The following is a 24,734-nucleotide window of genomic DNA, read 5'->3' as shown; positions in this document are numbered from 1 at the left end:
TGCATGATTCCGGCCAGTGGCATAGTAAAGCTTCAACCACACCAACGCGGCGCTATCATAGGCCAGTGACAGGTCGCGCGACCGCGTCTTTCTATTCTATACATAGCCAGAACGCCCTGTGTAACTAATCGAGTGTAGTTTGGAAATGTCTTTTTTACTAAGCTCTTCCAAATCATACACGAGCAGTACGCACTACATGCCTACTGCTCGTGTATACTTTACAAATAGCATTTACAAAATATACACGAGCAGTTTTCAATGGCTGCGTTCTGGCCATGTCGTATAGAACGGAAAGACGCCGCGCGACCCATCATGACATTCCGCGCGACCTGTCATTGGCCTATGATCGCGCCGGCGATGGCGATCTGCACGCGTTGTTGAAGCACAAGTCCGGCGTAATATTTTTTCAATGTGTGTGTCTCATCGTAGATTTGAATCTTGGTCGAAGCTTCCAACGAGTGACCCATTATAATAATAATAATAAAGCCATTTCCATATTTCTATTTTACATTTCAAATGTTGTTAGTAACTTTCCTTAAATTATGTTAGTTACTTGAATTAGTATCTATGATTGAAATATGGACCTCTGTAAGGGTAAAGGCCTCCTCCATCGTCTTCCATAGCTCTCTGTCTTTACTGGAATTTATCCAATCATTTCCTGCTACTTGAACAATACAGCCCACCGCACCGTCTCAATGGTCTTCCAATATTTCTTTTCCCTGATGGGCCTTTCCATCGTGTGGTTTGTGTGACCCATTAGAGAGAGCTTACTGTTTTAACTTCAGCTGTAAAGAGGGGGTCAATGAAGCTTGGAATATGAAATGATTCAATAAATTAGTGATGGATCAAAAGCTTTAGTATGATTTGATAAGTTTTGACGAGATTTTTAAATAATTTAGCGCTTTGGAAGACTGAAGTTTAATAGCTGGCATTTAAAGACTTTCAAATTAATGAGATTTCTACTTCGTACGCGTGAATTGTTTTAAGCGTCTAAAACACCAAGACTTATCATTTAAATAAATAAAATTCATAAGTAAATTATTTTTATTGGAAACAAAAACACATAGGCTGGGTTGCTCCATCTAACTATATCGGTAACTATAACGATAACAACCGGTGCTTTTTGTATGGAGTTTGACAGATTTTTGACGTTTGTCAAAGTTAAAGTAAGATGGTGCAACTCAGCCTTACAAACACAAACATTGTAGCTGTTTACTAATTTAAGATATAGTAAAACATGCATTCTCTTAAAAACTTAGTATTTAACTGTTAGAGTACTAGGGTACTAGACTCTATACTAATGAATGGAATGTTCATGTGTAATTTATAATAGCAATCACTAGCAATTCCTGAAAAATGGTCTTCCAAAAAAAGTTCTAAAAAATATTACGCAATTTTGTGGTTAAGTATACCTTATACCCAAGATGGTCCCTTTGAGGCTTGTCTTTGAACCAAACTTCATATTCAGCCCATGACCACACTCAACCGCACTGTGAGGATGACTCTATTTCTGAGCCAGATTTTAATGCTAAATATTATTACAGTCATTATACCAACCTTGGTGACTGTTAACAATATGAGTAGGTTTTCACTATCAATCCCTAATTTTTAAGTGACCCCTATGGTAACACATAACAGGGTAACAGGCATTTTGTTTTCATAGGGGTCACTTAAAAATTAGGGATTGATGGTGAAAACGGGCATTAGGTACCTGAATGATTTAGAATGTAGAAGATAAATAAATTACAAACCTAGGTACTGCAGACTAGAAGAACGGCCCTACAGGCACTCTGTTTGGAGGGCCTACACTTTTCAAAGGNAAAAACGCAACCAATGAAGGTCAAGTTTGTCCCGGGGAAAGTTAAACTGTCATTGGACCCGCAACGAAATTTATCAGAAGAACATAGGAGGAGTTCGAAATTAAGGTTAGACTTCCTTCCATTGTAAAGCGGATGACATATGACAAACAAAGGTTTGAAACCTTTAAGAAAAGATTATGCACCACGGAATATAAACATCAATAAGGGGGCCATATTATGAGCAATTAGCAACTACCTGCCAATAACATGTTTCACAAAATCGCTTAAAAGCACGGAAATTTTTCCTTGTCGCGACAAGATCGGTGTAATAAATTGCGGAAACAGATGTATGTTGTATTGAATTAAGCATTATTATCACCGTCATGTTTCCAAAGATCATAGTGCCTGAGGTATGGGAGCAGAACGGGAAGGAGTTTCCCTTCAGATTTTTATACTCTGTCCCGTCATAATTTATGTCAATATCAACCCTCCCGCGCTACTAACTTTCGGCTCTGTTTCTTTGGGCATTGGTGGAAACCGTCGGGTTTTAGTGGGTATAGGTCCCGCTTTTAGTGGGTAGGCGGGGAGAGTCCCACATCACCCACTGGCCGTCCCCAGACCAGTGGGTATGCGCAAAGCATTTCCCGACGTAAAAAAAAGGCATCATCTTACATTAAGTTTAACAAACGTCAGAAATCTGCCAAACTCCATACAAAACACACCGGTTATCGTTATAGTTAATGTTAAAGTTAGGTGGTGCAACCTAGCCTTACGTTACGGTCAGACAGACTACCGCATAAATCACTAGCCCAAATATTTCAATCTATCTAGGANTTCAAAGGAGGACCTACGTTTTCTAGAGGACTTCCACAACCACATACCCCTGTTTCCTCGTGGTCCTACTAATTTGTCCTACTAGTTAGGACCACCAGGAAGGCTCTCCCTACATAAGGACTTGCGGTTCCTAAAAGAGGACCTACACTCCCTACTGGATGACCTACACTCCCTACTAGATGATGTGATAACGCAGTGATGTGATAACCCGTCAAAAAAGAGCTAAATTCGCAAACCTATTGTTTAAACCCCAATGCCACAAAGTAATATATAAGAAAAATGTTTATAATATGTGTATAGAAATATATAACAATTTACCTGAAGAACTAAAAGTACTTGAAGGGAATGTATTTAAGAAGAAATTGATAAATTGGTTACTGAGCCATGGTTTTTATAGCATTGACGAATATTTTAACTTAAATAGATAGTGCAATAGTGTATGAATTTTATTGTGACATCTACATTTAACTTTTGACATTGTAAATTTATTATACGGAAATATTAATACATTAATTTGATTTGTGACATTGTATGTTAAATAATAATCTGACTGATAAAATATTTGTACGTCTGCTTGCAGGCCGAATACATGGGAATCATATTAACTATAAGATCTGCCTTGTAAAACGGGCATGTAATTATGTATTCTAGCAAATAAATTATTGAATTTGAATTTGAATTTAGAGGACCTACGCTCGTTACAGGATGACTTACTTTTACTTGACTTATGGTCCTATGTCCCCTAGATGGGGCAGAGGGCGTCCACAACAGTCCTCCATCTCGTTCGGTCTTGAGCTTCTCGCTTGATCTCGCTCCAGGTCTTGCCGATCTTCTTCGCCTCGTCCGCTACAGTGCGCCGCGGCGCCGCCAAGTTTGCCTGGGTCGACCACGTTTGCGTTTTCCTTGGGGATTCCAATCCAGAGCCTGCTTAGGGATGTGATCGGGGTCCCTTCGGAGAGTGTGGCCAATCCAGTTACAGGATACCCTAACGGAGGACCTGTACTCCCATTAAGAGGATCTGGACTCCCTACAAGAGGGCCTGCACTCCCATAAAGAGGATCTGGACTCATTACAAGAGGGCCTGCACTCCCTACAAGAGGGCCTGCACTCCCATAAAGAGGATCTGGACTCATTACAAGAGGGCCTGCACTCCCTACAAGAGGGCCTGCACTCCCTACTTAAAAGAGGGTCTACACTTCCTAAAAAAGGGCCTACACTCCCTAAAAGAGGACCTGCACTCGCTAAAAGAGGACCTGCACTCCCTTAAAATGGACCCGCTTTCGCATTCATAAAGTTTCCTATTCTAGTCTCAAATGTATTACACATTGAGAAATAGTGACATGAAAACTCATTCTAAGCTATGCATAAAAATATAATAAAACGATAAAATATAAAAATACAATATAATATAATGAAAACCTTAACAAAAATAGTCTAGTCTCCTTCATCACCACCCTCTTCTTCCTCGTCGAACTCGCCCTCCTCCTCGGCAGTGGCATCCTGGTACTGCTGGTACTCAGACACCAGGTCGTTCATGTTACTCTCGGCTTCTGTGAATTCCATCTCGTCCATACCCTCGCCAGTGTACCAATGCAAGAAGGCCTTGCGTCTAAACATAGCAGTGAACTGCTCAGAAATACGCTTGAACAACTCTTGTATAGCCGTCGAGTTCCCAATGAAGGTAGCAGACATCTTCAAGCCTCGCGGTGGGATGTCACACACGGCAGTCTTTACGTTATTCGGAATCCATTCCACAAAGTACGACGAGTTCTTGTTCTGGATATTCATCATCTGCTCATCGACCTCCTTCATGGACATCCTGCCTCTGAATACGGCTGCCACGGTCAGATATCTGCCATGGCGAGGGTCACATGCAGCCATCATGTTCTTCGCATCAAACATCTGCTGCGTCAACTCGGGAACTGTCAGCGCGCGGTACTGTTGACTGCCGCGAGATGTCAAGGGCGCGAATCCAGGAATGAAGAAATGCAGACGAGGGAACGGCACCATATTGACAGCCAGTTTCCTCAAATCCGCGTTCAGTTGACCAGGGAATCGGAGGCAAGTGGTGACACCAGACATCGTAGCGGAGACGAGATGGTTCAGATCGCCGTAGGTCGGTGTGGTCAGCTTTAGTGTTCGGAAGCAGATATCGTAAAGCGCCTCGTTGTCAATGCAGTATGATTCGTCAGTGTTTTCTACCAGCTGGTGCACGGATAAGGTAGCGTTGTAGGGCTCGACAACAGTGTCAGACACTTTTGGGGATGGGACGACGCTGAAAGTGTTCATGATGCGGTCAGGGTATTCTTCCCGGATCTTCGAGATTAAGAGCGTTCCCAAACCAGCACCGGTACCACCGCCGAGCGAGTGTGTCAATTGGAAGCCCTGGAGACAGTCGCAGCCTTCTGCTTCTTTTCTGACGACGTCCAGAACAGAGTCTACCAGCTCCGCGCCTTCGGTGTAGTGGCCTTTGGCCCAGTTGTTTCCAGCTCCAGACTGGCCGAAGACGAAGTTGTCGGGCCTGAAGATCTGTCCGAAGGGCCCTGACCGCACGGAGTCCATGGTGCCGGGCTCCAGATCCACCAGGATGGCTCGGGGGACGTACTTGCCACCCGTGGCCTCGTTGTAGTACACGTTGATCCTCTCCAGCTGCAGATCGGAGTCTCCGTGGTACGTGCCAGTGGGATCGATGCCATGCTCGTCTGATATCACTTCCCAGAACTGAAACAAATAATGCAGTTTTTCAATTTTGTCTTGACAAGAGTAGTAAATAGTAAATAGTTTGAAACTGACTGAAAACAACAAGACCACAAATAGTGTCAGAAATGTCAAGATTTGACACTAGCGGGCTTTTTAACGGCGAAAACTACTTTGGTTTAGTTGACCAGTTTCTAGGCTGAACAGCAACCAGTCTTTTGGCTCAAAACGCTCAAAATAAAACTGGTGACAACAATTTTATTTATTTATTTAAAATCTTTATTGCACACAGTGGTACAACAGGCGATCTTAATGCAATTTTGCTGGTCTACAAGGTGACACAGTTATTTTACACTTCTAATAGAGCTACATTAATGTAGCGGATTTTTTAGAAAATGTATTGGCACGGTAGCTCCAGCAATTTAAAGTAAATATACGAATTTTTAAACTTTACCTTAGCACCAATCTGGTTGCCGCATTGACCAGCCTGAATATGCACTATTTCCCTCATATTTACGCTTTACTAATTATTTATTTCTATCTCAAAAGCAAATCACCGACCGATATCTAGACCTTCTAGACAAGCAGACTTAAAACAAATGAGCCGTATCAAAACACATCGTTCCATTGTCGATTTTGAATTCGAATTTTACGAAAATAATTGCGGCCAGTGCTGAATGTATAGAAATTATGTAAAAACTTTTTAGAACATTTGGATTTTGTAAGGCAAAGTCTACACGAAAGCACAGAATACATAATAGTAGCAACAGAAATTGCACTCCTTTGTGTAGGATCAGATGCCGATATTTTAACGGTAATAATAATAATGCAAAATATCCAACGCACATGGTGCATTGGAAATCGCACCTTACCACTACGCTCACAAGAGCGCAATTTTTTTGTGTTCAGAATTGATCTACCTCACAGCTCAAGCGTCAGGGTTGTATAAGCAAAGTAAAATAAATAAAAACTAAATTTTAAGAAGCATTTATTGTATTTACGATTGGTAAACTTTAACCCTTAAGTAACATCCTTATTTTTGGTTACACTTTGAACACCCTGGGGCAAAAAATTACCCCAAACGGAAATTGAAACATTTTAAGTAAATATTTAAAATCAATTTAATTTTGTGATTTACAATGTATTAATGGACTCACTGAATTATACGATTGCTTTAAAATAACGTCTATCTAGCGTAAAGAAACACCTTAAATCAATCATAAAAAAAAACAAATAATTTGTCATTGGCAACTAATAGTCTCCACAATGGTCTTCTAGAAACATCTTGGAAAGTTATTGTGGGAACCAAAAACTTACACTAATCGGACATTAAATATATGTTTTATGCATATTTTAAATACAAAATGAAATAAAACGAAAATTTCTGGCTTTATAATAAAGCAAAATAAAAAAACTTATTTTTTTATAAAATTATGAAAAAATATTTTAAAATATTTTTTATTTATTTTATTCCCAATTATTTTTTTCAAAAACATCAGACACGCTGAATTACTACGTAATTATCATTTTTAAGCTCTATTTCTGTGTCGAATTTATGAACGCTCTGTTCTGAAGGGATGTCTTCAAAGTTCGAAAAGTATCATGTAAATCNGCTTCTTTCCTGACGACGTCCAGAACGGAGTCTACCAGCTCCGCGCCTTCGGTGTAGTGGCCTTTGGCCCAGTTGTTTCCAGCTCCAGACTGGCCGAAGACGAAGTTGTCGGGCCTGAAGATCTGTCCGAAGGGCCCTGATCGCACGGAGTCCATGGTGCCGGGCTCCAGGTCCACCAGGATGGCTCGGGGGACGTACTTGCCGCCCGTGGCCTCGTTGTAGTACACGTTGATCCTCTCCAGCTGCAGATCGGAGTCTCCGTGGTAGGTGCCAGTGGGATCGATGCCATGCTCGTCTGATATCACTTCCCAGAACTGTAACAATAGAAAAGCTTAATAAACAATGCAGGTTTTCAATTTCGTCTTGATTACATTTACAATAGACAGACTAAGGCCGAGTTGCACTATCTTTAGCCGAAGCCTGTAACATTAACCAGTACTTTTTGTATGGAGTTTGATAGTAGACTTGACGTTTTTATAGTAAAGACGATGCAACCCAGCCTTAGATCGACGAAACTGAACGAAAACAACAAGACTTAACACAAATAAAGTGTCAGAAATGTCAATATTTGACACTAGAGGGCTTTAATGGCGATAACTACCTACGTTTACTTGGTCAGTTTCTAGGTCAGTGACCAACTGAAAGATCATACCTGAACAGCAACCAGTCATAAGTCTTAAAACGCTCAAAATAAACTGGTGACAACAATTTTGCTGGTCTACAAGGTGATTTATACAATATTTTACTGGATTAATAGAGCTAAATTAGTATAGCGGATTTTTTAGAAAAATAATTACCAAGGTAGCTCCAGCAACAAAGTAAATACGAATTTTTAAACCTTACCTTAGCACCAATCTGGTTGCCGCATTGACCAGCCTGAATATGCACTATTTCCCTCATATTTACGCTTTACTAATTATTTATTTCTATTTCAAATACAAATCACCGACCGATATCTCGACCTTCTAGACAAGCAGACTTAAAACAAATGAGCCGAATCAAAACACATCGTTCGATTGTCGATTTTGAATTCGAATTTTACAAAAAAAATTGCGGCCAGTGCTGAATGTATAGAAATTATGTAAAAACTTTTTAGAACATTTGGTTTTTGTAAGGCAAAGTCTACACGAAAGCAAAAATTTTAAAAAAGTAAAAGATTAAAAGTTTAAGTTGTAAATGTAATAAAATAATCGGATCCTATTTTTCGTATAAATGTAATTTCACATTGTCCATTATAGCCATATGGAATGCTCTTCCAAACAACCTATGAACATTCTATTGATAAATGTACTTTATTTCGGACTAGAATCTTTGACCCGATTACAAAGTGGATCACATAAAGTACATATGTAGTAATAAAAGTGTTTCTGGCTTTAGTTAACTAACAAGTTGTATTTATATCTATTGGATCGATCCAATAGGCCTTCAGAAATAGACTCATATTAACCCATTTAGACCTACCGTACCCTATGTGGTACGGTATCTTTTTTAAAATATTTTGAAAAACCAAACTGTTGTTATTTTGTAAAAATGATTGTGACAGTAAGCTTAAAGTGATTATTTTACATAAAAATATTTAAAAATACGTTTTAACAAGTGCTTTCGGAAATATTTTTGAAATTCCTAGACAGAAAACAAAAAAAATATGTACAATGTATTCAAGAAGGCATATTTCATATTATTTATGGTAAATTATATTATTTATCAATTTTATTTAAAAAAATAGAGTACAATAGATATCATGACTACAAAAAAAAATATTGTTGAGATTATTTTTATACTGTTGTNTGTGCTACTTAATCACCATATAAATATTTACTCATTTTGTTTCAATGTTGTAAAAACCTATTAATAACATGTTAGGTGATGATAAATTAAAGTATGCGTAACTAACACCCTGGGGTAAATTTCTGCCCCACCTACCTGTACAAGCCAAACGGATGATTTTTTTCACATCCCGCATCTACGAGCTTAAAGCGCACACTCTGGATTGAGAATACACAAAACGACATTGCACTAGCTACGCTAGAAAAAAAGATATGTCAATTTTTATGCGCCTGGGGTAAAAAATTACCCCACGGTGTTACTTAAGGGTTAATCTAGTGGTGTTTGTATAATCGTACCATCTCTAAAGTACCTATTAATAAATTTCAGTGTTGCGATAATTCGAAATTGGACAAACAGTTTTAAAAGGTGTAGTGTCGGAAAATAGACACGGTGAAGTAACGTTAATGTTTATATTAGCTAAAATATTTTTTTTTGCTACAGTTTTTTGTCATATTTCAAAATTATTTATAAAGTGTAGTTTTTTTTAATTATTTAAATTACTACTTCTAATTCATTATAATTTCTAAATATTACGATTTTCCATTAAAGAAGGATAACAGTGCTGTTGGAACAATAAACCTTGATTGTGACAATGATCGACCGAGCGTGTATAGAAATACGCGTGTGCAAACAGGCGCGTGGCGGCCCGAACTGATTTGCAACTTGAAGTTGTCGCGCGCTGTAGGTAATTATCTCGGCCGGCATAGGCGAGTGACGGAGGCCTGACGAAAGCAAAAACGCTAAAAAAAGTAAAGGATTAAAAGTTGAAGTTGTAAATGTAATAAAATAATCGGATCCTATTTTTCGTATAAATGTTATTTCACATTGTCCATTAAAGTACTTGAAGCCATATGGAGTGCGCTTCCAAACAACCTACGAACATATCTATTGATAAATGTACTTTATTTAAGACTTGAATCTTTGCCCCGATTACAAAGTGGATCACACAAAGTACATAGTAATGAAAGTGTTTCTGGCGTTAGTTAACTAACTATTAGTATTTATATCTATTGGATCGATCCAATAGGCCTTCAGAAATAGACTCATATTAAGTAGTCTGGAACTAGGTTAGTTCAAATTTTCGAAGAATTGATATTCTTCGAAAGTTGACGATAAAGAAAAACATCTCATATTTTTCAACGAAAATTCAGCATATTATTTACCAGTACTCCAGCTTTCCCCAAACAGACTAATCCTTTTGAGACAAATTCGAGGGTTCCGTACATTTCCAGTATAAGCCCCTATATTTACACCAGCTCACGAATAGCTGAGCGGCTAAATTATTCAAGCAGCGTCGTCCGGCGGGGAGTAAAGCCACTTTCGAGCTTGTCTGTACGACTGTAGTGCCAAAGGCTAGTAGGTACTTTGACAAGTACACAAAATTTGTACTACAAAAGACTTCAAAATATTTTGAAAATAATGTGCTTATTTTATTCGGTGTTGAAAAGATTTTTTTAATTTCGTGAATTGAAGAAAGAAGTAACTTACTGCAGGGGTTGACATAAAATTAATATGACTTTATTTGGTCAAAGGTTCAAGTTTCAAAAATAATATTTTATATTGCAACATAAACTAAGGACAAAAAATTATTAAAACCAACTAATTACAAATTAAAATCTCACTCGGGGTAGACAGTCTCGCGTAACAATTAAATCGGTATTTATTTCACGCATCGGCTCTGTGTACTCCAAGCTTAATAATAATTGCAATATTTACGTTTCCACTTTGTGCTTAGGATTTTACTTTTGCCAAATTATGAATATACAATTTAACAATTATTATGCCTATTGCTACCTTAGTTCTGATGTTATTATTTCTTGACCTACATCTAATTTTGCTGTGCTCTATAAAATAACACAATAAGAAGCTGAAGAAAATAAATTCTTATAACCCTCAGAAATAGGGTATGTTTACGTCATATTAACAGCACATAAAACTGCATTAATTTATTAAACAATCCAGGAAACTAATCTGCATTATTGTTTAAATAAAATTAAAATGGCGCCACGTCGCTTGCACCGACCGACCCGACCACAAATATAACGTGTGGCTATTAAACTGGGAATTGGGTCACCTCAAGCTTTCCGTGACGAATATTATAATTACTTTAGTTTTGTTCTCTACGTAAAATGCTTTGTTATAAGTTTAGTGAGCAATAATATCTTATAACAAAATAATGGTCATGACTGAAATTATTTAAATGGGAAAGTAAGTGAGGATGGATGTCCATTATTGTCCATAGACCTCATGCACAAAACTTCTCGGCTAATTTTGATGAAACTTTTCTATGTTTTATGTAGTTTCTTTTCTTCTTCTTAGGGATCTTAGAAGGGTTAAGCAACAGAATAGAAATAATTAAAACAAAGCCAATCTTCTTCGGCTTCATAATGACCTGTTTACTGTGGATTATTGACAATACCTATCTGAATAACTTAAATTAAATATCCTTGATTATTTTACGCTACGCTATCTATTCCCAAACTGAGCATAACTTTTATAGCTACTATAAAAGCTTTGCTCATTTATTTTATTAGTATATTAAAACATACTTCAAGCTTTATTTGGAAATCATATCCAGATTTTCATGTCAATTTGTTTTATATGCGCGGGCATCGAACCCTAGATATCTACCGTAGTAGTCCATTTCTCAACCACTAACGCCAAATTAGTATTATACAAAATTCTTACTCATTCATACAATTGTAATGCGGGAATCGAACCCGCGACCTTTATCATAAACCGTTGCGCAACACCTAATAATACCAAGCCAATCAGAGCCATAGACTCAAACTAGTCTAGCACAGAACTCGTTTGCGAACTTGAGCGTGCATCTTGATCGATACTCGCCTCTATTTCGGTCGGATCGAAGGCAATTTGTTTCAATTTCGCTTGTAAGCTATTTGCGTGTGATGCTGCAGACGTCCGGTAGATGGAGTTAAACGGATTTAGACGACTGCACAGGTAATTGGTGAATGATATAATACCTACTTAATTAATTTAGTGGATTGGCACTTAGGCATTTATTCGTGGCTATTTTGAACTGGTATTTATGAGCATCAGCACATCAGAGCGGTTTTTAGACTGCTTAGCGTTTCTCTCTGCGCATATTCGGTCTTTCGGTTGGGCGCTTACTTAAAAATCCAAGCTTGCGTACATGGGCTTAGGGACACACTAGTTACTAGCATCGGCGTACGACGATTTTGCGATTATCCATACAGTATCGCGATGTCGCGACTCGATGCATTCGGTCGCTGTCGCTGCGTCGAGCTTCCGAAAAGTGACCCAATCGCTGCGTTTGGACTTTTTAAATGTGTGCTGTGTGTGAATCCGGAGTGTTCGCTCACATCGGTAGCGGTGGATCAGTATCGGCAGTATAATAATTATTGGGATTCGAACCCATGAGCTGTTGCTTTCAGGGCGACTGTATTGACTACGGAGACACTAACAGTCAGCTAGCAAGCGATAGGTCAAGAGTTTTGTGCTCTAACTACACTCCATTTTAGCCTACAAAAACTAATTTCATTTCTAATGACTATAAAATTAGGTTCTAATTGCTATGAAAATAAACAGACCATTCAGTAATATCATAAATCTAACACGTGAAACGTGACGTCATAGATTTATATTGCCATACAGTAGGTGTTAATGGGCGTATCGCTTTTTGACAGCTCAGAAAAAATGGTAGTTCTTTTGGTTTTATTTTCCTTTTTCACCAAAAAAATTATACAAACACATGGCATATGAAGTCATTCAGTGATGATCCATCCGACCGATTTCGGCCATGGCGACCACTCCGACTCCTAGCTGTCTTGGCGGCGCTGGTGTGCCCGAAGATGGCTTACGTAGCCTATTTTCGCGGTAAAATCCCTCGCGCATTGAGGGCATCTGAGCACGCCGCCAACATAGTTATAGTGAATGGCGGCAGATGGACGGGCCTTCAAGTCATCGCGCTTCGCGTCTAGTTCAGTCGTACGCTGCACCTCGAACTCGTGGACTTGCCTTTTCACAATCTCCCGCCATTCTGGACGCTGTGCTGCCAAACCTTCCCACTGAGAGGGCTCAATGTTGCATCTTTTCATGTGCCGCTTCTGTACATCTTTGTACCTGAGGAGTTGACCGCCATGTTTCCGCTTACCCTCCTCAAGTTCAGAGTAGAAGATGCGCTTCGCCACTCTCTCCTCCGTCATACGTGATACGTGACCACACCATCGAAGTTGGCGACGCATTATATAGGCCTCAATGCCACCCACATGGGCTCGTCGTAGCACCTCGGTATTGCGCACTCGATCAGACCATCTGATCTTCATGATGGTACGAAGGCATTTGAGGTGGAAACGATCCAGTGTGCGTATATGGTGGCGATACACGCACCACGCCTCGGAGGAGTACAGTAGGTTTGGCAGCACAACCGCCATGTATATTGAAATTTTTGTAGCCAGCTTTAGGTCATGCGAGCAGAAAACCTTGGAACGCAGCTTCCCAAATGCTGCAGCTGCAGCACTGATCCTGCTGCTGATCTCGGCATCAAGAAAAAATCAATCAACATCAAAAATATTTTATTCAAATTTGACCAGTATTTTGATGTACAACATATTTCAAAAAAGGTGTAATTATTACTTACATTTACTGGTGTGCTTGTTTTGTATGTTCCATCTATGTCTATCTCATAATCTTTTGTTTCATGTGACTAAAATTATCAAAACAAAAAAATCTATCAAAATCTAAAATTAATTTGAATAATTTCAGTATCAGTTTGTTTGGTATATCGATAAACTTATCGACATTTTTCAAGCCCTTTACGTCATAAAAAATGAGATGTGAATGAATGAATGAAACCTATAATCCAACCAAATTAAATATGCTACATGTTTTAAGCATTTACATGTACAATGAGTACTTTTTAAAATGACGTAATCATATTTTGTTTACATATCAAATTTTATTTATTTTACGAAAAAATAGCTACTATAATAGATTTAAAATGTACTTACGCGTGATAAGAAACATTTCTTGTGTGACAGGAATAATTTTTGCAATAAAGTACGGTGCATTTACCCATTTTTCGTGATATTTTTACTCTTCGAGAGCTGGCGTCATACTGACAAAGTGACAACCTGACAACATTTACCATGGCTTATTTAGCCATGGTAAGTGCTAGCGGGGTAAAGACGAAAACGTCACTCGTTACGCGTCCAGTGGTTTATTCGTCCAAGACTAAAAGCAATGTATAGAAAAAATAAAAGAACATGTCTGGTTCTGAATCATCTTTCATAAATTGTCATTTAGGTTGATTCAAGTCTGCAATTCCTAGACTAGCTTAAAACACACTTAAGGTAAGCGTTAACGGTAGATCTGTTGCCTACCCCGCCAATGTCATATTTGTGCAGCATGGTACAAAGCGATTCTGAAATTACAAAAATTTCTACACTAGAAACACAGTAGATAAATCAAACAGTACGGAAGCTTCATACAAACGCTCGAAATCAGACTCACGCACACAGACGCACGCTTTACACGAGCTCTAAGCGAACCTCGCAGTCCATCCGTCGCGAGTGTCGCGCGCGTTGTGTTTTTAATAATAATTTTATTGCAAGCACTGTCCGCTGTATTTTTAAAAACACGCCACGAGTGTATTGCGTAGTATACGGCTGCTTAAACTCGGCATCTTCAAAACCAGAACTTACATTTTTTACTTCGTAATAATTCTGAATTGTAAAAATTATTAAATATTACTTTTTAAATAAAGTGCTTACATCTGATTTAGTAATAGTTCTTTTTAAATTACGTAATTACGCTTTTTAACAATTTATGTGTTCTATTTGATAAAGTAATTTGCTCCGCGCGCTTTTGTATTAAGTGATGTACTGTATTTAAAATGAGGCAATAGCTATGTAAAAGTAAGTATCCGGTATTTTATTTATGAGAATAGAATATCTTCTACCTGCCTCTAATAGTACTTAATTAATTTATTCGATTATGTATTCGATTTTTATAGAACCTAATTAACGTTTTATTTTTTTGTTAACTACTTAGTCAATTAATTTATTCCATTAGGTATTTGATAATTAAAAACCTAAATAAACCTTTTAATAAATAAGTCAAAACCTTATTAATTTTATTAAGATTAAGAGTGCCAACCCTAACACTCAGTTGAAGTGTAGGTATTTAACTCGCCGAAAGGGCTAAGTTTCCGTACTGCTTTAGCTCATATATCTACTGTGCTAGAAACCAGAAAACAAAATAATACAGTTTTTTTCTCCTGCGTACTTACTCGTATTTCACTTTAGAAATCACAAAATTAAATCATTAAACCTTTGTTCTCCTTTGTCCCCAGGTCCCGGGCTGAAGGCCATGGCGATCCTCAACTGCCTGCTGGCCCGGCAGCTGTGCTTCGAAGACGCCTCCTGCTCCGCCATCCTCGAGATCATCCCGCGCGTCTGTGGATCCGAACTTGGTAAGTTGTTTTTCATCATCATCANATAATATCTTTTAACAAAATAATGGTCATAACTGAAATTATTTAAATGGGAAAGTAAGTGAGGATGGATGTTCATAGACCTCATGCACAAAACTTCTCGGCTAATTTTGATGAAACTTTTCTGTTTCATGTAGTTTTTTTTCTTCTTAGGGATCTTGGAAGGGTTAAGCAACAGAATATAAATAATTAAAACAAAGCCAATCTTCTTCGGCTTCATAATGACCTGTTTACTGTGGATTATTGACAATACCTATCTGTATAACTTAAATTAAATATCCTTGCTTATTTTACGCTGCGCTATCTATTACCAAACTGAGCATAACTTTAATAGCTACTATAAAAGCTTTGCTCATTTATTTTATTAGTATATTAAAACATACTTCAAGCTTTATTTGGAAATCATATCCAGATTTTCATGTCAATTTGTTTTATATGCGCGGGCATCGAACCCTAGATATCTACCGTAGTAGTCCATTTCTCAACCACTAACGCCAAATTAGTATTATACAAAATTCTTACAAATTCATACAATTGTCATGCGGGAATCGAACCCGCGACCTTTATCATAAACCGTTGCGCAAAGCCTAATAATACCAAGCCAATCAGAGCCATAGACTCAAACTAGTCTAGCACAAAACTCGTTTGCGAACTTGAGCGTGCATCTCGATCGATACTCGCCTCTATTTCGGTCGGATCGAAGGCAATTTGTTTCAATTTCGCTTGTAAGCTATTTGCGTGTGATGCTGCAGACGTCCGGTAGATGGAGTTAAACGAATTTAGACGACTGCACAGGTAATTGGTGAATGATATTACCTACTTAATTAATTTAGTGGATTGGCACTTAGGCAATTATTCGTGGCTGTTTTGAACTGGCATGTATAGTTGACTGCACATCAGAGCGGTTTTTAGACCGCTTAGCATTTTTTCTGCGCGTATTCGGTCTTTCGGTTACGTTTACATGCGCGCTACATTTTGCGCTTCAAAAAACCAGACATGTGTACACGGGCTTAGGGTCACAGCAGACATTAGACACATCGGCGATCGGCGATTTTGTGACGTAGCATCGCAGTTTCGCGACTTCATGCATTCGGACGCAATATTGGCGCGTTTTAGCGTCTTCTGTCGTTGCTTCGAGCTTCCAAAAAGCAACTCAATCGCTGCGTTTGGAGTTTTTAAATGTGTGCTGTGTGTGAATCCGGAGTGTTCGCTCACATCGGTAGTGGTGGATCAGTATCGGCAGTATAGTAATTATTGGGATTCGAACCCACGAGCTGTTACTTTCCGGGCGACTGTATTGACTACGGAGACACTAGCAGGCAGCTAGCAAGCGATAGGTCAAGGGTTCGTTCTATACACACCATTTTAGCCAACAAAAGCCCATTCCATTTCTAATGACTATAAAATTAGGTTTTAATTGCTATGAAAATAAACAGTCCATTGAGTAATATAGCCACCACATGACGTCATAGATTTATATTGCCATACAGTAGGTGTTAAAGGGCGTATGGCTTTTTGACAGCTCAGAAAAAATGGTAGTTCTTTTGTTTTATTTTCCTCTTTCATCAAAAAATTAATACAAACACATGGCACATGAAGTCATTCAGTAAACGCATTATAAACCTACCTTCTCAGGGTAGATAATAACCTGATAATTACGGGGAAGTGGGGGAGTTGGAGGACATAATGTTTCTGTCAAGAGGGGTTCAAATTAATCCTGCTTTTACCGTGGACAGGGATGAAATTCGTTGTGCTAAAAGAAAGTGTAGTAGAAGCAAGGACTTTATGTCGAAAGTATACTTAGGATATCCAACTGACTTTATAGTTACGTAATAAAAGATGCTACAGGTAGAAATTATTTAAAAGACACACTTACATATTACATTTACTCACCTACATGCAAGCATTGCTTTTTTGCCCTTTTAACTGTTTTTACGAGATTATAATAATTATTATAGAATCCATTATTGACTGTAAGAAGTATAAAAACACCTGTTTGTGTTAATATTATAAAGAGCTGTGGTTTTCTGAATAAGAGAAAAATAAAAATAAAATAAAGATTTTTAACAGAAATAGGTAGTACACTGAAGTAGACAGGAATGAACAGAAAAAATAAAAGAACGTGTCTGGTAACGTGTCTTCATATTAAATTGTCATTTAGCTTAATTTTTAAGCTTCCAATGTCAGACTAATGCCCGTTTTCACCATCGAACCCTATTTTTAAGTGACCCCTATGGTAACACATTATATGAATTTTGTTTTTATAAGGGTCATTTAAATATTAAGGATTGATGGTGAAAACGAGCATAAGGCTGGGTCGCACCATCTTACTTTAACTTTGACAAACGTCAATAATCTGTCAAACTCCATACAAAAACACCGATTATCGTCATAGTTACGGTCAAAGTTAGGTGGTGCAACTCAGCCTAAATCTTAAATACATAGTAGGTACATTGAGGCGGTAAGCGGTAGTGGCATTACATGCGAGCTGTACCATTCCAGAGTCCAGACTGCATCTCACTTAACATCAGGTGCAAATGTGGTTATATACACCTGTCTTGTTCTGCATAAATAAAGCCTACCCCGCCACCGTCGTTTTTGTGTGGCATGGTGCTACTCGAACATTACAAAAATTAGGTACCAAACCTGCAATAGTCCCTCCCAGATCCCCAAGTAACTATGTGTCGTTTAAACTACCAATCACAAATCGAAATCATTAAACCTTTTTTCTCCTTTATCTCCAGGTCCCGGGCTGAAGGCCATGGCGATCCTCAACTGCCTGCTGGCCCGGCAGCTGTGCTTCGAAGACGCCTCCTGCTCCGCCATCCTCGAGATCATCCCGCGCGTCTGTGGATCCGAACTTGGTAAGTTGTTTTTCATCATCACCTTCATCGNCATCATCATCATCATCTTATTCTTGTCGTGTCGACAAAAACCTATACAGTGTCACCCCAAAACTCAGCTACAAGAGTGGCGTTATCAGTAGCATTTATTAAATCTTCCTGCGTGCAGTTGTTTGGGCACGCAGGGCACCATCGTCAGCATTTCAGCCACAGGACGTCCACTGCTGAACATAGGCATCCCCTAAGTATTTCTATAACGACCGGTCCGGCGTTGCCCGCATCCAGGTTCTTCCCGCAACTTTCACCAGATCGTCGGTTCACCTAGTGGGGGGCCTGCCCACACGGCGTCTTCTGGCCCGTGCTCGCCACTCGAGAACTTTTCTGCCTATTATAAGCAGCCATCAACTCTGCGAGCTAAGTGCCCCGCCCACTGCCATTTGATTTTATTCTACAGACTATGTATGGTTCACTTTTTTGGTTTTCCTGTAAATCTCCTCATTTCTGATTCAAACACGCAAATAGTATGTTACATCGCCCTTTGGGTTCATCTTCTTTTCGTGTCGATAACAAACCTACACAGTATCGCCCTTTGGGTGACCTTGAGCCTTCTTATGAGGCCCATAGTAAATGACCACATCTAAACTCCTTCCACTAAGCTAAATACGCTTGTGTTACGAGACTTCACCATAATAGTTGAACGATGGCATTCGTTCCTGCATTCCTCGGGTGTCGAGTCGTCCAGTCCGACCCCTTCACCGTTCGGCTCTCGTGGCAAGTTGTAACTTATAGTTTGGTAAGTTACCGAATGAGTCAACTTCGGTGGAGATTAAAACGGTTATAAGCTAGTTCACTTGGTCCGACAGAGATAGGGTAGCGATAGAGAAAGCTAAACCAACTGTATCGATTCTATCGATATTATCAACAACACAAAAAGGTACAGCACTAGTTGTGGATATTTACAGCTGTAAGAGTACATGTCTATTTTTATGTGTTGTTAATGTTTTAACATCTCAAAATCTCTCCTCAAATAGTTTGCAAGAATTCGGTACCTTATCCGTTCTTGATCGCCTAAAATGCACTTATTCTTTTGTTTGTCAGTATTGTGTGGTGTGAAATGCATCTATCTTTATCAACGCAATCTATATTAAATCATCTTCATCAATACTGTGGAGTACCACAAGGCTGTATCTTGGGTCCACTTCTATTCCCACTCTATTCAAGAACAGCTTTAAGAATCTAGCCAAAATACTTATCACACAGTGTGACACAGAGTAAAAACTACAAACTGTATTATGACTGTATTATGTCTATGGCTTTTGCCCCATAAAAGTACTGCAGCACATACATCAGTGGACTTTTCGCAAACATTAACCACACTCTTTGGCGCTGCCTCATACATATTTGCGTATATAATAAGGGTGACGAGCTCGCATACATCACTGATTATTTGATGACGTTTTCACTTACTGTAAGATCCTCTGATGTTTTATTCCCTCTCTGAGAACGTTGCTATGGCGGGGTCAGAACGAATGACCGCCGGTCACACCGACATGTAATTTGACCTTACGTAATATGAAAATTAAGACTGATTTAGCATATCCAAATGAGCTTGTGAATATTTATATTGTAGTGAAATTGGAGATATGAAATGTTATCAAAATTACACACACCTAATAAAGCTAATTTTATGGGTCTAGTTTTAAGACCTGTTCACTCCAAATTTCGAAACTAAAAATTCAATGGTCAAATTTTGTTTAGAGTTAAGTTTGCCTTAGTTTTAAAAAAAAAATCTGTTTTTTGTAAATAAAATTTAAACAAAAAATAGGTTCTTAGGTCCAAAGTCAAACTCGATGGTCAAATTGAATTTAACTTAATATTTTATGCTGGCCGCCACCAACCGTCCATTGTGGAAATCATTAGGGGTGGCTTTGGCTTATGTTCAGCAGTGGACGTCCTATGGCTTAAATCATGATGATGATGATGCTGATATTCTTTGTATCTCCAACGTCGATCATTACTTACTTATTCAGTAATTTTACTTGAGTAAAAGGGGATGAAATGCAATTTTTGGACTTCGGTGTGAACATCATCTCTTTATTTACGCTAACATACGGTGCATATCATGGTTAGATCACAATACAAGTTGAAACAGTAACAGCATGTATATATGCTTTAGAATTAAATATATAGATATGTAGGTAGATAGTTTTTTGTCCCGTTTATGAGTCATTCTTAATAAACAGTAGGTCTTCACAGTTAAATCCCCGTTCGTGCTAAGAGACCTTCTAATTCTAGTTTGCTAGTAATCTTGGGATAGACACCAGTTTCATATGATAGATCTGATCGGTCACATGATCACTTCGAAATGCGATTAGGCCCTAAAGTAGAAAATAATGATAGAGGGTCAATAGGATGAGGAGTTCTGTAAGCCGGTGGTAGTCCAGCAAACGTTAGCCTAAGACCACAACTTTTGCCACTTTTTGGTCTCCTTATTTTCTGACTAGTTATATTGACATTAGATGACTTTGAAATCCTTCAGACAGGAGCCTCATTATCTTCTAGTTGTCTTGATTCATCTGAGAAAATGAGGCTACCCTCTCTCCCTACATTGCCAAACTGTATACTCATTCATAATGATGTCCCTGACAAAAGAAACCTTTGGTTTCGCTCCTCGGTTCGTGGGTAGTTACACAAACTTCGCATAGTAATGAGAGTTTAAAATTTCAGGATAAACTGGGTTTGCACTGATTGTGTTTTACAATCCGACTTCAAAGTTGTTTAAAGGGTATAATAATATTTACTGTAAAAAGTAAAGCTGTGTATTTTAATGTAGCGTTTCCATAATTGTTTAGTACAAAATCCTGCTTGTGTCTTTTTGTCTGAATTTATAAACAAAAGCTATAGCCTATTAGTAAGTACCAAGTGCGAACAATTTCTGGGCAAATAAATAATATTCTAGCCAAGAGAGTGTTCTCATTTGTATAGGTATCTATGCTTTGTAACTTCAACATATTAATAAGCTAGTTCTAAAAATGACTCACTTTTTTGAAAGTACAAAAAAGTGAGTCACTTTTTCTAGCCGAAGCACAAACCTTTATTAGATTAATAAAGTCTAGATATACCTATAGTAAGCGTACGAAAATTGAGGCAAAAAAATTAGCCTACTAACTTAGTTTTTCCCATAAAATCTGACATTGGATGACTTACGATTTTTGCCTCACTTTAGATGAAAAACTTGTATGATGAAGACTGTTATTTATTAAGTCTAGAGCTACAATTTCATTATAATGCACATAAAATTGAGTGCTTAATTTGCCTCGGAATTCGACCTAAAAGTCAGACCTCTACTTTTATGTGGTTTAGTCACAATATGACTGATTCATGTGAAAATAACCCAATAGACGAACTGATCGCTGTGACCCGCTTCGCCTTTGTTCGGAGGCTCGCCCCACATCCATTGTTGGCTGCCACTCGTGCTGTTATTAATATTTTGATGTATTGTTCTTGAAGAAAAACCAGGGGGAGCTTTTGGGTGCTGTAGGATGGGAGAAAAACGCCGGGAAATTATCAATGGGTAGGGAAAACTTAAGCTGAGTTTCACCATCTTACTTTGACTTTAACAAACGTCAAAAATCTGTCAAACTCCATACAAAATACGCCGGTTATCTTTATAGTTAAGTACGGTCAAAGTTAGTGGTGGAACTCAGCCTTAGTCTTTGACTCGATTGAGACATGGATAGGTCAGATGAAGGTGGAGGCTCATAAAGTTTGACTAAAGGGCTGAAACTACAGATGTTGAGCTTGCCTGTTAAATTACCTAGTAGTGGCAGAATTGATACCAGCAGATTTAGAACTTTAGTAAGATAACATAAGGTTCAATACCAAAGTAAATGTTGTTCTCTATACCAGTTACAGGGTTAAACGATGAAAGAAGAAGTTGCTTTCTTTGATTGCTTAAATTGCGATACGATTCTAATTAGAAAGTTCTTGCGATTTGTATGGTAATGATAACAATCTCTGACAAATCGAAAGTTTGACTTATCCCACTGATATTATGTACTAAGTATGCTAGGTAAGGTACTTATTAGGGCCCATATGGAATGAACCAACTAAAATCAAACCAATGTGATGTTTCAACATAAACCGTCTTATTACAAAACTTAGACTAAAATTAATACCTACAGTGTAAGCTTTACATTCAATATGAAATGAACCCTATGAACCTAGGTCTCTTGCACACTTGAAAACAGTACCCAACCTAAAAAAACTCGTTTCTGCATTGTCCAGTGTGCTTACCATGAGTTTACGTTACGTGTGCTCGCTAGCGACTGCGTAAAAAAATGACACCTAATTGTATGACATATTGTGCAGCGCCCCTAGCGGCTACTTTCAAGAAACAAAATCTCCATAGAGATTTTTGACGTTTTCGCTAGCGAGCACACCTAACGTAAACTCATGGTAGGTACACAGGTTATTTCTTGAATGTGCTCATAGTATACAAGTATTATGTATAAATGTACGAGTATATCAAGGTTACGTGAAGAGCATAAAAGGGTACAAACACATTGGTCTGTAAGGTCAAGGTCACGTACCCTGTAATATCTCAAAAAGAAAATTCTTTGCAGTATAAATAATTTACTTATGTAAATGAAATCAAATGAAAATTTAGGATAATCTGGATTAAGAAGAATTGAATTTAAATATGAAAGTGTAGTTCAAGTTTTTGGATTTTATTGTTATTCTTTGAGAGACGCGTTGTGATTGAATTATGAATTTTCAAGTACATTTTAGTTTCAAATATTTGCTATGAAAAGTTTTTTATAAAGATTTTAAAATTTAAATACATAGTGGCTGTTGCCTGTGCATGATTTTTTTATACTGAAGTAACTAGTAGATATTGCTTTCACTCAAAAGCCATAAGAGCAAGAGCAAACCCATACTCCACACCAGACCATTAAATTGCCATAAATTGAAGACAGAAACTCAAGGTATGACCATAAATCCAAACAAGTAACAACAATAGTCTCTATTAACTTAAGAGTTGTTTCAAACTGAACTATTATGTTGATTTTTGAGTCCCCGAACTACATTTGGGAAGCAATTGATTGTTGACTTTGTAGTTTGTAGTGGGACTCTGGGAGGGCGTGAATTGGAAGTGAAATTAAGGGAGGACATTGTCATATAAAAGCCGTTTAAGTATTCGTAAGTCCCAGCTCAGCGAACTTTGTACCGCCACTGAAAAGTTGTCTTAATAATAAACAAAAATACATAATCACACAACTTAATCTTACCAAAAGTCTCAGTAAAAAAACAAATAGTTAAATCCTACATCTACGTAAGTACCTCTAATCTCGCGTGGAGCTTTTTTTGGGTTTGATGGAGTTCATATTTTATTTTATCGTTTTAAAGCATAACTTGTTTTTAAAAAAATACTTTTTTTCTTTATTTTTGTGAATACATTAAGAATAAAAAATTAAAATAAATAAATTAAAATCTAATCAATAATAATCACTTATAACAATAAAAGCTGCAATGTCAACAATATTTAAGCAGCTAACAATCTAGACCCTACATTTTTTTGTAGATTCTGTAGGACAAATTATGCTGAATAACCTTATAATATGTATTGTCACGTGAAATATCCCCGCCTACCCGCAATCCCAGGGTCATCGCCTCGGCTTAGATTTAAAGATAAATTTGATGTGGAGAGCCTCTCATGCCTGAAGACTCTTCAAGATTTTTCTAAGAGACCCCTCAGAATATTAATTTAAAAAAGAGATCCGGGAAACGGGAATTGATGCGAAAATGTTTTGAAGACATGTTACTAATTTTGGTGAATTTCGCGTTTTTGGGCAATGATATTTTTTTTGCAAAATGAGGAATGTTAAATTGTATGTTTTTACCTCTTCATTAATAAAAATAATATTTTTTTCTGTTTTCTTCACAGAGAAAAGAACTTTACACATTGTCTAATGTTTTTATTTGTTCGATCGTTTTAGCCAATTGACGTCCACTGGTGGACATAGGCCTCTCCCAAGAGTTTTTATAAACTAGCCTTAGCTGTGTCGTTGCAATTTTCTTTTTCTTTTATTTGTTACTTTTGTGTGGTAAAGAGCAGGCATTTGTAGAACACTTACTACTAAGTAATTATCTAAGTACTTAGGTACTACCTATGATTGAGGGTACTACTTAACTACATCTTCAGTAGCTAACGCTACTTTACCATGACGATAAAATAATAAATGAGGTTTATAATTATCAAAAGCATTCATAATGACCTACTATGTCTATTATTCAGCCGCCAAAATAATGTTTTATTGCGAATATACTCCAACGTCGGCATATCTCTACACCGCAACCCGTTTGCTCCCAAAAGCGAGCTAAACCCAAACCAGGTCAGACTCAATTCACCCTATTTGTTGGATGCATTCCCAGCATCCCAGACATTGATAAGTCGCTTTTAAAAAGGGGGATAATTAAGACAAATCGTTCAGGCACCCCGCCATTGTTTGCTTCCCGCGCTTTCTGAGATCGGCGGCCATTTTGGGAGCGTTGACAAAATGGCGCCGAGTCAAAGGCCAAGCTATTGTGTTTGAGTTGAGGTTGTTGAAGAATTTACATTCTTTTGCTGGTTTGGAGTATTATAT

At 37.9% G+C, this 24,734-nt stretch overlaps 2 protein-coding genes and 1 long non-coding RNA gene across 4 annotated transcripts in view; 1 reads left to right on the top strand and 2 right to left on the bottom strand.

The window, feature by feature from the left end:
• Positions 1 to 4,067: 4,067 nt before the first annotated feature.
• Positions 4,068 to 7,940, bottom strand: LOC114363781 (tubulin beta chain). 2 transcript variants are annotated; one of them, XM_028319599.1, is made up of 3 exons: positions 7,786 to 7,940; positions 6,943 to 7,256; positions 4,068 to 5,040 (listed from the first exon to the last, which is right to left on the bottom strand). In XM_028319599.1, the coding sequence occupies exons 1-3, from the start codon at positions 7,840 to 7,842 to the stop codon at positions 4,068 to 4,070; spliced, it is 1,344 nt and encodes a 447-aa protein (XP_028175400.1). In that variant the 5' UTR covers positions 7,843 to 7,940. The 2 variants fall into 2 exon arrangements, with proteins under 2 accessions (XP_028175400.1, XP_028175399.1); XM_028319598.1 differs by lacking the exons at positions 6,943 to 7,256; positions 7,786 to 7,940 and adding an exon at positions 5,785 to 5,914 and having other exon boundaries at positions 4,068 to 5,354.
• A 5,418-nt stretch (positions 7,941 to 13,358) lies between these two features.
• LOC114363780 (uncharacterized) lies at positions 13,359 to 13,798 on the bottom strand. The gene is made up of 2 exons (XR_003656802.1): positions 13,761 to 13,798; positions 13,359 to 13,456 (listed from the first exon to the last, which is right to left on the bottom strand). It is a non-coding gene; the product is annotated as an uncharacterized LOC114363780 (long non-coding RNA).
• Positions 13,799 to 17,997: 4,199 nt separating this feature from the next.
• The window catches only part of Gfrl (Glial cell line-derived neurotrophic family receptor-like), a gene marked incomplete at its 3' end in the record, with an annotated part of 52,144 nt that continues 45,407 nt past the window's right edge, over positions 17,998 to 24,734 (top strand). The window contains exon 1 of the mRNA XM_028319597.1: positions 17,998 to 18,108. Coding sequence (XP_028175398.1) covers positions 18,006 to 18,108 — 103 coding nt within the window. The remainder of the gene's footprint in view (positions 18,109 to 24,734) is intronic.

The sequence above is a fragment of the Ostrinia furnacalis genome, unplaced genomic scaffold (assembly GCF_004193835.3).
Source record: "Ostrinia furnacalis isolate ACB-3 unplaced genomic scaffold, ASM419383v2 OfSCF7297, whole genome shotgun sequence".
Taxonomy (NCBI): Eukaryota; Metazoa; Arthropoda; class Insecta; order Lepidoptera; family Crambidae; genus Ostrinia; species Ostrinia furnacalis.
Note: the sequence above shows the minus strand (reverse complement) of the source record. Positions and strands in the feature narration are given on the sequence as shown.